Genomic DNA, 15,950 nt, shown 5'->3' with positions numbered 1-15,950 from the left:
ACGTTCATTGAGAGACTAGCTCTGGGCTACTTTGAGTACCTGCTCTGCAGGACAAACCACATGCGCAGGTAACCAAGTGGCTCAAAATTGCATCCAAGGGCCTGGCTGGGTGTTATGCACGCAACCGAACACGCCCTTACACACTTGCACATGCAGCGAGTCTGGTCTCGTGCATAGATCTTGCACTTTGCACGTGGGCCACCTGAAAAGTTCATCTTCAAATTATAACATGTTAATTTTTATATGTACATTCAGTTATTATAATAGTTTGATAGTCAAAAGTGCTTATGTGGACAAATAACAATATATAAAATCCTCAAGGAGGAAGACGACCATTTTGCATGGAACGGCGCTCTCACTCTCATGATGTAACATCTCGCATGCCAATAATAGGATACGGCAGGAGCACAAAGTAAAGGAGCCAGTTAAAGCGGAACAGGAGCCTCCTTTGGCGCGAAAAAAGGAGCCCCCACCCTTGGCCACCACTAATCTCTTACCCGGAAACAAAACACCGCCGCTGTTCTTGATCCACCGACGACCATTCTCCGGTGGGAATTTTTCGGGGAGGTAATGCTCATACTAGATTGAAAATAGCCGGGTTGTTTTTCTTTCATTGTGTCGTTGATCCAATTTATTTTCTTTGGGGATTGGAGGATCTAGCAAGATCCTCATTGGCTCATCGCAAGATTTTCGAAATCTTGATTGAATTAGTTCTGGATCAGATCATCTATTCCACATTGTACTCGTTGATCCAATTTATTTTCTTTGGAGATTGGAGGATGTGTTGATCGATCCTATTCTGTTGTTGGGAATGCGTACGTCCATCCAGGTCATGATCTTCTGACCGCCCCCAAACCAACCCATCGCGTCCGGCCGGCGAGAACAATGTCTTGCTGCGGCAGCGCCGAGGAGGACACCTACGGCCCGCCGGCGAACCAAGCCGCTCCGCCGCCCAACGTCAACGCTCCCGGTATCCACTCATAATCATCGTCGCCGCTCATAGCTCATATCAATCGGCCAGGGCGCTGGATCTGATCACAGCTTTTTTTATGAACGAAACGACTTTGGCGCAGGCAACAGAGGCGGGCCGAGGGGGCCCGGCGCCACGAGGCCCGGAGGGCCGCCCAAGGTGCTCACCATCGACGTGCCGGCGATACCGCTAGACGAGCTCAACAAGATGACCAACAATTTCAGCGACAAGGCCCTCATCGGCGAGGGTTCCATCGGCCGCGTCTACAGTTGTACCCTTAGCGATGGCCGCCCCGCCGTGATCAAGAAGCTCGACCCCAGCGCCTCGCAGGAGTCCGACTCAGAATTCTCTGCTCAGGTGCGTGCCAAGCATGCATCATCCTCTCAGATGATCTGATCCATGATGATCCCATACTGCCGCACCAAATTAATCTGGTCAAATATATTGGTTGATTCATTTCCTTTGGATTTGGATTCTTCTCATGATCGATCTCATTGCCATAGCTAGCAATGGTCTCCAAGCTTAAGAACGAGTACTTCGTGGAACTCCTGGGCTATTGCTTGGAGGATGGCAACCGCATGCTGGCCTATCAGTTTGCGACCATGGGTTCTTTGCATAATATCTTGCACGGTGCGTCTACTCTACCACAATGTTAATTTGCATCTATCTATGTCAAGGTGACCGCCTGCCTGCTAAATTAACATTCTTACCTTACCGGCCCGTGCAGGCAAGAAAGGAGTGCAGGGCGCTGAACCCGGGCCGGTGCTCAACTGGGCTCAGCGCGTCAAGATAGCTTACGGAGCCGCGAGGGGAATAGAGTACCTACATGAGAAAGTCCAACCATCGATTGTTCATCGAGATATTCGGTCGAGTAACATCCTAATATTTGACGAATTCAGCTCCAAGATTGCCGACTTCAACCTGACAAACCAGGGTACGGAATCCGCTGCCCGGTTACACTCGACTCGTGTGCTAGGAACATTTGGATACCACGCACCAGAGTAAGACCGGCCGGATGATATTGTGTTTTCTTTGACATATCAAATTTATATATGCTCTCGGTTTTGCTACCTTGCTCACATTTTGCTGTTTGGGATTTGGTAATATTCAGATATGCTATGACAGGGCAAATCAACCAAAAGAGTGACGTCTACAGCTTCGGTGTGATCCTACTAGAACTACTGACAGGAAGAAAACCGGTCGATCACACCATGCCCAAAGGGCAGCAAAGTCTTGTTACTTGGGTATTGTATTTAATACCCTTCGAATAAACTTGTCATTGGTGTATCGTCATTCATGGTCTTACATATATATGTTTCTTAATCCTCTGAGGCAGGCTACTCCAAGGTTGAGCGAAGATAAAGTAAAGCAATGTGTTGATCCAAAGCTCAACAGTGAGTACCCACCAAAAGCCGTCGCCAAGGTACGATATTGTAGCAAATCGTGCAAACTACAAAATTTAACAGTACGTGTCCTTGCTGAAGTTGCTTCTCTTCATGTTTTCAGCTAGCAGCAGTGGCAGCGCTGTGCCTTCAGTACGAATCCGACTTCAGACCGAACATGACAATCGTCGTGAAGGCAATACAACCCCTTCTCAACCAAAAACCGGCTGGACCCACCACCGAGGCACCGAGACCCTGATCAATCAGTTCTAGGTGGCACAAAGAATCCTGAATTAACTCTTGCATGGTTCCATGTGTTTTATAAATAGATCATCTACTTGATTTGTCTAGGCCACAGGCTGACCACCTGTGGCGTGCCAGGATCAAAACCTTGTCATGTCAAAATTTTCTAACAGAAAATTGTGTAGACAAATTAAGCAGGAACAGAAAAGAATGCACTTTGTTATGGTAGCAGTCCTTTATGGTTATGCTTATAATTGATATGTATGCAATACACTATAATACATAGGTTTCAACATAAGTAATGAGATAAAGATACAAGAAATCATTGCCTATTGTATTACACAAACCGGACTTGATATATTTCGTGGAGAAGAATACTCTCATAGTTGTTGCCGTTGTGTCCTGCAAAAACCAACACTAGCTTCACCCAGAAAATACTAGAGTACATTTGCGGAGCTTGACCGAAATTGTTGACAGGGCAAACGGAGAGTTGAGGAGGCAAAATGACAAATTGTACTTACAGTCTGAGTAATCTTCAAGATTCAAGATTTAAGCCTAACAAGATTCTAGAGTAGGGGGGTGGGGAGCGTAGCCCACCTTGTACTTACACTCTGAGTAGTAGTTTTCTGCAAAGATAACTAGTACCTTTGCCATTTTTCCATTCCCAAACTAAAGACCACACAAAAAAACAAGGACCCCGATAAATCCAGAACTTTCGGGATTTCCATGGTAAATCGATCATTTTCGATGACAGTTTTAGTAACAGGATGATGGAAAATTTAGTTGACAGACATGACAAATGTGTGTTTAGTGTATTTTTTGCTAGGAAATTGCCATGCGTGTCAACTAAACTTGCCATCCTCGCTGTTCGCACATGAACACGTATGTCAACGTGTACCTCCAACGTCGAGGGTGATGCACCGCAGCTCACGTCGAAGGAGATCTGTCCGGAAGCGTGGTATGCAAGCAATTCGGTGGACGCTTTTGAGGAACCAAAACCCCACATGCCCGGGAGGGACCCTGTCAGGGCACGCAACGACTATAAGCTGCCCTAGGTCGATTCGCTCGCCCCTAGGGCCTTGAGTTTCGCTGCTCTTCAATCTTGGAGAACGACGAAGAACGATAAAAAGATACGAGGGAGATGATAGAAAATAGATGAACACGAAAAAATAGTAAATCGATTTGTTTGATTATGTGTTGCTCAATCAGTCGTCATCTTTCATCTATTTATGAGGCGGTTGGACTTCCCATATAAGAAAAGGACTTCAAATCACGTCCAAATCTTTCCAAAATTAATCGAACTCGGATTTAGGTAAGTCTAAGACAACAGTTCGGTTTTTAGGTCCCACAAGCCACAAACGATCTAGGATGAAGATGAGCTCAAAATAGAATTTGACTGTTTCGATGAGACGCATAACTTCCATGTTTAACGTTTTCGATTCGGGTCATCTTCAAGGCCAAATCTCTCTTGTGTCGATCAGATTCGTCAAAACTGCAGTTTCGATCCGGATCGTTCTGTCCGGAAGTCCATATCGGACTATCCGGTCATAACAAAAGGTTTGGATGATTTCGGCGAGCCTGAACGGACAGACTAGTCCCAATTTCTGGACACTCCGGAGAGAGGGTTGCTCAACAATCTTCTCACAATCAAACGAAGTAGCCGCTGGACAAAGCCGGTGCGGGGTGGCTATTTATAGCCACAGCCTTCCCTGGTGAAAAATGACCAGTTTGGACACGCCATCCAGCCAATGGCCAACCGACACGTTCTCAACGGTCGGATTTCAAAGAGCAACGGTAACATTACTTGAGGACGAAGTAATACTAACTCCTCGGTCAAAGACAAATCTCTCGCAGCGAAAAAGATCACAGTCTCTTGCTGGCAAGTATTTGCTTTAAACACAAAAAGATTTATCTAGCAACTTACATAGGATTTGGGTTTAGCATCAGAGAAACAAAGCTTCGAACGCTACACCCCGCTTAATAGTACGGTAGTCCTATGACTCAATAAGGAGAAGAGAAACAACGAAATAAATGCTATGTCTTCACGTCGTCTTCAATCTTCTCGGTCGTAGTCACTTCCTTTGGACAAGCACCAAACCAGTTGCTTCACGTCAGCAATTTTGGAGGGGTCACTCTTGTCAACATAATCTTCGGTGATAACCTTCACTGCCACGTAGGGGATTATTTTCGTCGTTTGAACCAAACTCCTCTTGATTCTAGGGACCTATTACTCTGTGTGCACTAGCAAACACGTAAGTCTCATACTGTTTATGTCAATAAACTCCAAAACATAAGAAGGCAAATTATTGTACCAACAAAAAGTAGTATATTGATTTTTTTTCAATTGTGTGTTGCTCAATCAGCCATCACCTTTTATCTATTTATGAGGCGACTGGACTTCCCGTACAAGAAAATGACTCCAAATCACGTCGAAATCTTTCCAAATTAAACTGAACTCGGATTTAGGTAAGTCTGAGACAACAATTCGGTTTTTAGGTCCCACAGGCCACAAACGATTTCGTACAAAGATGAGCCCAAAACAAAATTTGACCGTTTCAACGAGAAGAACAACTTTCACGTTGAACATTTTCAATTCGAGGTCATCTTCAAGGCCAACTCTCCCTTGTACCGATCAGATTCGTCAAAAACTATAGTTTTGATCTGGCACAGACTGTCCGAAAGTCCATATCAGACTGTCCGATCATACCAGAAGGTTTGGATGATTTCGACGAGCCTGACCGGATAGTATGGTCCCAATTTCCGGACCGTCCGATCGCAACAGGAGGTTTTGGACGTCCGGCCATCTCCATAGTTTTTGCAGCATTACACTGTTTTGACTACAACTTTTGCATATGACCTCGGATGAAGATGATTTGCTTATCAAAATCATCCAATTCGACGAGACTAAGAACTTTCATGTTGAAACTTTTTCCATCCGAGGTGATATTAAGTATGTTTCATGCCTTTTCATAATCTGATGTCAACATGGGCATCTCTAAAATTGTCATACTTCTTGCATCTGAGGTCCATTTTGGACTATCTTTGTATCCATCTTGATCTTCTCGAAAAGAGCCATCCAATGGCGACTTCCAATCAGAAATTTGACTTCATCTTCTATAGATTCAAGCCACTCTTTGCGATCATGCCATTTTTAAGCGTCGACACTCGCGTCACTAAAATTGACATCGGAAAGGTTTGAAATGACATTGACAAATCTCGAATGTTCTTGAAACTTTTTATTTTGTTACTTGTTCCTATTAAGTTTTGGCAGGTGAAACTTAGGGAAATATAAAAACATGTCCAAACATATTGAAAATTGGCATGATTTCAATGCCCGCGTCGCAAGCAGCACAAATCTGAAAAGTAAAATTTGATTGGACTTTTCATTGAAAGGATACCAAAGATTCAAATTCCAAAGCCAAAAGAAGAAGGCATAGGAAGCGAAGTGAATGGCGTATGTAACTTTGACAAAAGCTAACAAAAGCATGCATGAATAGACCCCATCATGCAGTAATCAAATGCCTAATACTAAAAAAGATTATGAATCTTAAAGAAATCTAAGGATTGCGTGCATGTGTTCCCAGGAACGTGCATGTCCTGCGAGTTTCTAGAGAAAAACTTGGACGAGAAGGAAAATAGAAGTACCGCAAAATGAAACTTACAAATAAAATGAGAACATCATGGCTTCTCTTTGAGTTTGTGAAAGTGCTACTTATCGACTAGAGGGGGGAGGGGGTGTAAATAGGTGATTTTTAAGAAAGTCTTCGAAACATGCAATGTATTCGAAGATGCGGAAGCAAGACGGGAATCTACTATACTTAAATAGAAGCCCTTTACTACTTGATTTCTCTTGACATACAGACTATCCAGATCAGCCATCTACTGTGCGTCCACGTCATCAGTTTTCATGGCCATGTCTCGCACACAACTAAGTTGCTTCGTTCCCCGGCGAGTCGGCTACGATTCAATGGGCGTTCTCTTGCACTTGGGCTAGATTTTGTTATTCCTAAAAAGGAGTTTGCTCCTGGGCTGTCCGGCCCAATACTTGGTACATACGTGATTGCCCATGGTGTGAAATGTGAATGGTCACCACTCAGCATCACGTTCCCCTTCGCAACTCTTATCTCCGCCGCCACCTCTTCCGCCACGACGACTGAAGCTCTTCCGTCACCACGACCGAAGCTCTTCCATATGCAGATGCAGCCACTAATGCGCATCAACTGTTAAATTTCTCTCACCTTCCTCAATAAATCATATTCTCCTACAAAAGTCATACTAGCTGCTAAATCCACCTACTCAGTAGCAGTGATGCCTCCCGTAGTCCCTGTTGCTGTAATCTTCAGGTTCAGTAGCAGTAGGGTTTTAGGTGTCGAAAAATTCAGTTTCGACAGTAGTTTACTTTGCTTCAGTTTCGTCAGAAACAAACCGAGCTGCGCCTCGAAGTAGCTAGCTAGTTTTGCGGCGCCTTGACCTGATCGTGGGATGGCATGACTGAATGGTCACGGCGCCATGACGGGCGACGAGTGAGGAGTGCTGGGATGGCGGCACTCGCAACCTGTTCGCGTCCATTTTTCCCGGTTTTCAGTTAGATCTTGTAAGCACTGAGTAAATATGAAAAGCTGGAAAAGCTGCAGGTAGTTGGGCAGCGGCGAACGCGGGCTGGGCGGTCCACCACATGGACATCAAGTCCGCCTTCCTGAATGGCGAGCTTGAGGAGGAGGTGACGTGCAGCAGTCGCCCGGGTTCGCCGTCGGCAAGGAGCACCTGGTGCTTTGCCTGGACAAAGCTTTGTACGGGCTCAAGCAGGCACCCAGGGCCTGGAACACAAAGCTAGACGCGTGCTTGGGCGAGCTGGGCTTCACACAGTGTGCGTCAGAGCACGCGGTGTACGCTCGGGGCACGGCGACCTCGCGCCTCATCGTCGGCGTGTATGTGGATGACCTCGTGATCACCGGGCCAGATGCCAAGGAAATCAACAAGTTCAAGGGTGAGATGCGGAACCTGTTCAAGATGTCTAACCTGGGTCTACTCAGTTTCTATCTGGGGATCGAGGTGAAGCAGAGTGCGAGAGGCATTGTCATCGCTCAGAGCGCGTATGCCCGGAAGCTGCTTGAAAAGAGTGGCATGGCAGGATGCATGGTGTGCCGCACGCCGATGGAACCTCACTTCAAGTTGTCCAAGCAGAGCACGGCGCCGGCCGTTGATGCAACAGAGTATCGCAGGATCGTCGGCGGCCTATGCTACTTGGTACACATGTGCCCTGATCTGACTTTCTCTGTCTGATACGTGTCACGGTTCATGAAGGCGCCAACAGAGGAACACTTCACCTTCGTCAAGCATATTATTGAAGGAAATTTGCCCTAAAGGCAATAATAAAGTTATTATTTATTTCCTTATTTCATGATAAATGTTTATTATTCATGCTAGAATTGTATTAACCGGAAACATAATACATGTGTGAATACATAGACAAACAGAGTGTCACTAGTATGCCTCTACTTGACTAGCTCGTTAATCAAAGATGGTTATGTTTCCTAACCATAGACAAAGAAGTTGTTATTTGATTAACGAGATCACATCATTAGTTGAATGATCTGATTGACATGACCCATTCCATTAGCTTAGCACCCGATCGTTTAGTATGTTGCTATTGCTTTCTTCATGACTTATACATGTTCCTATGACTATGAAATTATGCAACTCCCGTTTTCCGGAGGAACAACGTAACTGGGTGATTATAAAGGAGCTCTACAGGTGTCTCCAAAGGTACATGTTGGGTTGGCGTATTTCGATATTAGGATTTGTCACTCCGATTGTCGGAGAGGTATCTCTGGGCCCTCTCGGTAATGCACATCACATAAGCCTTGCAAGCATTACAACTAATATGTTAGTTGTGAGATGATGTATTACGGAACGAGTAAAGAGACTTGCCGGTAACGAGATTGAACTAGGTATTGGATACCGACGATCGAATCTCGGGCAAGTAACATACCGATGACAAAGGGAACAACGTATGTTGTTATGCGGTCTGACCGATAAAGATCTTCGTAGAATATGTAGGAGCCAATATGGGCATCCAGGTCCCGCTATTGGTTATTGACCGGAGACGTGTCTCGGTCATGTATACATTGTTCTCGAACCGTAGGGTCCGCACGCTTAAAGTTTCGATGACAGTTATATTATGAGTTTATGAGTTTTGATGTACCGAAGTTAGTTCGGAATCCCGGATGTGATCACGGACATGACGAAGAGTCTCGAAATGGTCGAGACATAAAGATTGATATATTGGACGGCTATATTTGGACACCGGAAGTGTTCCGGGTGATTCCGGAGAAAACCGGAGTGCCGGAGGGGTTACCGAAACCCCCCGGGGAAGTATTGGGCCTTAGTGGGCCTGAGGGGAGAGAGAGGGCTGCAGCCCAGGAGGTGGCCCTGAAGGAAATATGCCCTAGAGGCAATAATAAAGTTATTATTTATTTTCTTATATCATGATAAATGTTTATTATTCATGCTAGAATTGTATTAACCGGAAACATAATACATGTGTGAATACATAGACAAACAGAGTGTCACTAGTATGCCTCTACTTGACTAGCTCGTTAATCAAATATGGTTATGTTTCCTAACCATGGACAAAGAGTTGTTATTTGATTAACAGGATCACATCATTAGTTGAATGATCTGATTGACATGACCCATTCCATTAGCTTAGCACCCGATCGTTTAGTATGTTGCTATTGCTTTCTTCATGACTTATACATGTTCCTATGACTATGAGATTATGCAACTCCCGTTTGCCGGAGGAACACTTTGTGTGCTACCAAACGTCACAACGTAACTGGGTGATTATAAAGGAGCTCTACAGGTGTCTCCAAAGGTACATGTTGGGTTGGCGTATTTCGAGATTAGGACTTGTCACTCCGATTGTCGGAGAGGTATCTCTGGGCCCTCTCGGTAATGCACATCACATAAGCCTTGCAAGCATTGCAACTAATGAGTTAGTTGCGAGATGATGTATTACGGAACGAGTAAAGAGACTTGCCGGTAACGAGATTGAACTAGGTATTAAGATACCGACGATCGAATCTCGGGCAAGTAACATACCGATGACAAAGGGAACAACGTATGTTGTTATGGGTCTGACCGTAAAGATCTTCGTAGAATATGTGGGAGCCAATATGGGCATCCAGGTTCCGCTATTGGTTATTGACTGAAGACGTGTCTCGGTCATGTCTACATTGTTCTCGAACCCGTAGGGTCCGCACGCTTAAGGTTTCAATGACAGTTATATTATGAGTTTATGAGTTTTGATGTACCGAAGGAGTTCGGAGTCCCGGATGAGATCGGGGACATGACGAGGAGTCTCGAAATGGTCGAGACGTAAAGATCGATATATTGGACGACTATATTCGGACATCGGAAAGGTTCCGAGTGATTCGGGTATTTTTCAGAGTACCGGAGAGTTACGGGAATACGTATTGGGCCTTATTGGGCCATACGGGAAAGAAGAAAAAGGGCCTCAAGGGTGGCCGCACCCCTCCCCTTGGTCTGGTCCGAATTGGACTAGGGAAGGGGGGCGCCCCCTTCCTTCCTTCTCCTTTTCCCTTCCTCTTTTCCTATTCCATATGGGAGGTGGAATCCTATTAGGAATAGGGAGTCCTAGTAGGACTCCACACTTGGCGCGCCCCCTCCTAGGGCCGGCCTCCTCCTCCCTTGCTCCTTTATATACGGGGGCAGGGGGACACCTCCAGACACAAGTTGATCCACGTGATCATATTCTTAGCCGTGTGCGGTGCCCCCTTCCACCATAGTCCTCGATAATATTGTAGCGGTGCTTAGGCGAAGCCCTGCGACAGTAGAACATCAAGATCGTCACCACGCCGTCGTGCTGGCGGAACTCTTCCCCGACACTTTGCTGGATCGGAGTCCGGGGATCGTTATCGAGCTGAACGTGTGCTAGAACTCGGAGGTGCCGTAGTTTCGGTGCTTGATCGGTCGGGCCGTGGAGACGTACGACTACATCAACTAAGTTAACGCTTCCGTTATCGATCTACAAGGGTACGTATATCACACTCTCCCCCTCTCGTTGCAATGCATCACCATGATCTTGTGTGTGCGTAGGAAGTTTTTGAAATTACTACGTTCCCCAATAGGCCCCCCACCCATGGGGAGTCCGAATTGGACTAGGGGGGGTGCGGCCCCCCTTTCCCTCTCCCTCTCCCTCTCTTTCCTTCCCCCTCTCTCTTCCTAGTTGGACTAGGAAAGGGGAGTCCTACTCCCACTAGGAGAAGGACTCCCCCCTCCCTTTGGTGCGCCCCATAGGGCCGGCCGGCCTCCCCCCTTGCTCCTTTATATACGGGGGCAGGGGGCACCCCTAGACACACAAGTTGATCGTCGTGATCGTTCCTCAGCCGTGTGCGGTGCCCCCTCCACCATATTCCACCTCGATCATATTGTAGCGGTGCTTAGGCGAAGCCCTGCAACGGTAGAACATCAAGATCGTCACCACGCCGTCGTGCTGACGGAACTCCTCCCCGATGCTTTGCTGGATCGGAGCCCGGGGATCGTCATCGAGCTGTACGTGTGCTAAGAACTCGGAGGTGCCGGAGTAACGGTGCTTGGATCGGTCGGATCGGGAAGACGTACGACTACTTCCTCTACGTTGTGTCAACGCTTCCGCTTCGGTCTACAAGGGTACGTAGACATCACTCTCCCCTCTCATTGCTATGCATCACCATGATCTTGCGTGTGCGTAGGAATTTTTTTTGAAATTACTACGTTCCCCAACACTGGCATCCGAGCCTAGGTTTTTATGGTTTGATGTTATATGCATGAGTAGAACACAAGTGAGTTGTGGGCGATATAAGTCATACTGCTTACCAGCATGTCATACTTTGGTTCGGCGGTATTGTTGGACGAAGCGGCCCGGACCAACATTACGCGTACGCTTATGCGAGACCGTTTCTCCCGACGTGCTTTGCACAGAGGTGGCTTGCGGGTGACAGTTTCTCCAACTTTAGTTGAACCAAGTGTGGCTACGCCCGGTCCTTGCGAAGGTTAAAATAGCACCAACTTGACAAACTATCGTTGTGGTTTTGATGCGTAGGTAAGATTGGTTCTTGCTTAAGCCCGTAGCAGCCATGTAAAACTTGCAACAACAAAGTAGAGGACGTCTAACTTGTTTTTGCAGGGCATGTTGTGATGTGATATGGTCAAGACATGATGCTAAATTTTATTGTATGAGATGATCATGTTTTGTAACCGAGTTATCGGCAACTGGCAGGAGCCATATGGTTGCCGCTTTATTGTATGCAATGCAATCGTCCTGTAATGCTTTACTTTATCACTAAGCGGTAGCGATAGTCGTAGAAGCATAAGAGTGGCGAGACGACAACGATGCTATGATGGAGATCAAGGTGTCGCGCCGGTGACGATGGTGATCATGACGGTGCTTCAGAGATGGAGATCACACGCACAAGATGATGATGGCCATATCATATCACTTATATTGATTGCATGTGATGTTTATCTTTTTATGCATCTTATCTTGCTTTGATTGACGGTAGCATTATAAGATGATCTCTCACTAATTATCAAGAAGTGTTCTCCCTGAGTATGCACCGTTGCCAAAGTTCGTCGTGCCCAGACACCACGTGATGATCGGGTGTGATAAGCTCTACGTCCATCTACAACGGGTGCAAGCCAGTTTTGCACACGCAGAATACTCGGGTTATACTTGACGAGCCTAGCATATGCAGATATGGCTTCGGAACACGGAGACCGAAAGTGCAACTATCCCTAGGTGGTTTTGGTAATTCATAACAACATATAGCTCATTGAGCTAATGCTATTCCAAGATGATTATTTCAGGAAAGCTTAATGATTGGCATGGCATGGATGTGAAAGTGGAACCCTCAAAATGCTAAGGACAAAGGATTGGCTCAAGCTCAAAAGCTCAAGACTCTTCATTTTATATTTTAGTGATCCAAGATCACATTGACTCCATAGGAAAAGCCAATACTATTAAGGAGGGATGAGGTGTTGCTTAATGAGCCTCTTGCTTCATGTGCTTAGTGATATGCTCCAAAACCCTCAACTACTTTCCCATATCCACATATGACCAAAACTCTAAGCCAAACTCGGTCCTACCGATTCTTCCTATCCGGCGCCACCGAGTTTCACTTGTCATTAGCCACTGCCAAACCCTAGCAATTTGGTTCTACCGATAAGGATCTCGGTCCCACCGAGATGGGGTTGCAAACTCTCTGTTTCCCTTTCGTAACTTTTTGGTCCCACCGAAAGAGCGAATCGGTCCCACCGAGATTGCAATGTAAACTCAGTGTTCCCCTTTGTAACTTTTTGGTCTCACCGAGTTCCACTCGGTCTCACCGAAAGAGCAAATCGGTCCCACCGAGTTTGCCTGACCAACTCTCTGGTTAGCTAATTACCAAATTCGGTCTCACTAAGTTTGTGTAATCGGTCTCACCGAGATTACATTATGCCCAAACCCTAACCGAATCGGTCCTACCGAGTTGCATGTCAGTCCCACCGAAAATCACTAACGGTCACTACGTTTACATTTTCGGTCCGACCGAGTTTATTGATTCGGTCCCACCGAGATTGGAAAACTGTGTAACGGTTGGATTTTGTGTGGAGGCTATATATACCCCTCCACCTCTTCTCATTCAGTGAGAGAGCCATCAGAACACACACATCATTCCAACTCATATGTTCTGAGAGAGAACCACCTACTCATGTGTTGAGACCAAGACATTCCATTCCTACCATATGAATCTTGATCTCTAGCCTTCCCAAGTTGCTTTCCACTCAAATCTTCTTTCCACCAAATCCAAATCCTATGAGAGAGAGTTGAGTGTTGGGGAGACTATCATTTGAAGCACAAGAGCAAGGAGTTCATTACCTACACACCATTTGTTACTTCTTGGAGAGTGGTGTCTCCTAGATTGGCTAGGTGTCACTTGGGAGCCTCCGACAAGATTGTGGAGTTGAACCAAGGAGTTTGTAAGGGCAAGGAGATCGCCTACTTCGTGAAGATCTACCGCTAGTGAGGCAAGTCCTTCGTGGGCGATGGCCATGGTGGGATAGACAAGGTTGCTTCTTCGTGGACCCTTTGTGGGTGGTTGCTTCTTCGTGGACCCTTCATGGGTGGAGCCCTTCGTGGACTCGCGCAACCGTTGCCCTTGGGTGGAGCCCTGTGTGGACTCGCGCAACCGTTACCCTTCGTGGGTTGAAGTCTCCATCAACGTGGATGTAGGATAGCACCACCTATCCGAACCACGGGAAAAACATCCGTGTCTCCAATAGCGTTTGAATTCTCCAAACCCTTCCCTTTATATTCTTGCAAGTTGCATGCTTTACTTTCCGCTGCCCATAAACTCTTTGCATGCTTGCTTGAATTGTGTGATGATTGCTTGACTTGTCCTAAAATAGCTAAAATCTGCCAAGAACTAAAATTGGGAAAAGGTTAAGTTTTTATTTGGTCAAGTAGTCTAATCACCCCCCTCTAGACATACTTTCGATCCTACAAGTGGTATCAGAGCTTTGGTCTCCATTTGCTTGATCTCCATAGCTTTTGGTGGTCATAGCCTTGGTTTCACAACCTAGGAGAGTATGGCGTCTAGCGAGGGAAATTATCACCGTAGAGGTCCTTACTTTGATGGTACTAATTTTGCTAGTTGGAAGCATAAAATGAAAATGCATATTCTTGGACATAACCCCGCTGTTTGGGCTATTGTGTGTGTTGGTTTGCAAGGTGACTTCTTTGATGGGAGAGAACCAAACCGTGAAGCTACCGCGGATGAGTTGAAGATGTTGCAATACAATGCTCAAGCTTGTGATATTCTCTTCAACGGATTGTGCCCCGAAGAATTCAACAAAATCAGCCGCCTTGAGAATGCAAAGGAAATTTGGGACACTTTGATTGATATGCACGAAGGTACCGACTCCGTCAAGGAATCCAAGTTGGATGTGCTTCAAAGCCAACTTGACAAGTTCAAGATGAAGGATGGTGAAGGTGTCGCTGAAATGTACTCTAGGCTTGCTCTCATCACAAATGAGATTGCCGGCTTAGGAAGTGAAGAGATGACCGATAGATTCATCATCAAGAAGATCCTAAGAGCCTTGGATGGAAAATATGATACCGTGTGCACATTGATCCAAATGATGCCCAATTACAAAGATCTCAAGCCAACGGAGGTGATTGGAAGAATTGTTGCTCATGAGATGTCACTTAAGGATAAAGAGGAACTTCACAACAAATCAAGTGGTGCCTATAAAGCCTCATGTGAAGCCCCTACATCATCAAGTGAGAAACAAGACTTCAATGAAGAATTGAGCTTAATGGTGAAGAACTTCAACAAGTTCTACAAGAGTAGAAGCAAAGATAGAAGCTCCAAGTCAAGGTCCTACAATGACAAAAGATCTTCTAGTCGAGAGCGAAACTGTTACAATTGTGGAAGACCCGGACACTATTCCAATGAGTGTACGGCTCCCTACAAGAGAAGAGAAGATTCTCCAAAAAGAAGAAGCAAAGGATCACCACCAAGAGAGAGAAGGAGTAGAGATGATCGTTATGAACGAAGATACTCACGGAGAAGCAAGGATTCGGAAAGGAAGGAAAAATCATCAAGGAGCTACACAAGACGAAGACATCAAGCTCATGTTGGTGAATGGGTATCCGGCTCCGACTCCGACAGCCACTCCGAGAGAAGTTATCACTCCGACTCCGAAGATACTCAAGATGAAGGTGTTGCCGGTCTAGCACTTGTGTCAACCAACTCCTACGACATATTTGACTCACCAAATGAAGGAATTGGAAGATGCTTCATGGCCAAAGGTCCTAAGGTAACACACCCCGAGTATGTTGATTTCAATAGTGATGAAGATGACTTGTTAGGTGATGATTTGCTTGGTGACAACTCTAGTGATGAATACTATGATGAAAGACCAATTAATCATGCTAATCAAGATAAAACAAATGACAATGATAAGGAGAAGATTGAGGCTCTAACTAAAGAACTAAAAACTCTTAAGTTAGCTCATGACACTATCTTCGAAGATCATCGAGAACTTTTAAGAGCTCATGAGAAGCTACGCTTTGAAAAGCTCAATCTTGAGCAAGAGCATGAGTTCTTAAAGGCAATCAATGATGATCTCCGCAAGAAAAGTTCTTCTTACATTGCCAAGCGTTTACTCTTATCCACTTACATGCCTCAAGTCAAGTCTAACAAGAAAGATTCTTCCTCTAGTAGTAACAATGATCATGCTAAATCCAATATTGTTGCTTCTAGTAGTTCTCTTGATTCCACTAATGATTCTCTTAGCCAAGTTACACT

At 45.6% G+C, this 15,950-nt stretch overlaps 1 protein-coding gene across 1 annotated transcript; it reads left to right on the top strand.

The window, feature by feature from the left end:
- The first annotated feature begins 420 nt into the window (after nt 1–420).
- Nucleotides 421–2,815, top strand: LOC123183087 (probable protein kinase At2g41970). Its single transcript, XM_044595823.1, has 8 exons — nt 421–567; nt 830–970; nt 1,074–1,327; nt 1,474–1,600; nt 1,698–1,971; nt 2,082–2,214; nt 2,307–2,393; nt 2,477–2,815. The coding sequence occupies exons 2-8, from the start codon at nt 886–888 to the stop codon at nt 2,609–2,611; spliced, it is 1,095 nt and encodes a 364-aa protein (XP_044451758.1). The 5' UTR covers nt 421–567; nt 830–885; the 3' UTR covers nt 2,612–2,815.
- Nucleotides 2,816–15,950: the final 13,135 nt, after the last annotated feature.

Source organism: Triticum aestivum, chromosome 1A, assembly GCF_018294505.1.
Source record: "Triticum aestivum cultivar Chinese Spring chromosome 1A, IWGSC CS RefSeq v2.1, whole genome shotgun sequence".
In the NCBI taxonomy this organism is placed as follows: domain Eukaryota; kingdom Viridiplantae; phylum Streptophyta; class Magnoliopsida; order Poales; family Poaceae; genus Triticum; species Triticum aestivum.
This window is presented reverse-complemented; position numbering and strand designations above follow the sequence as displayed.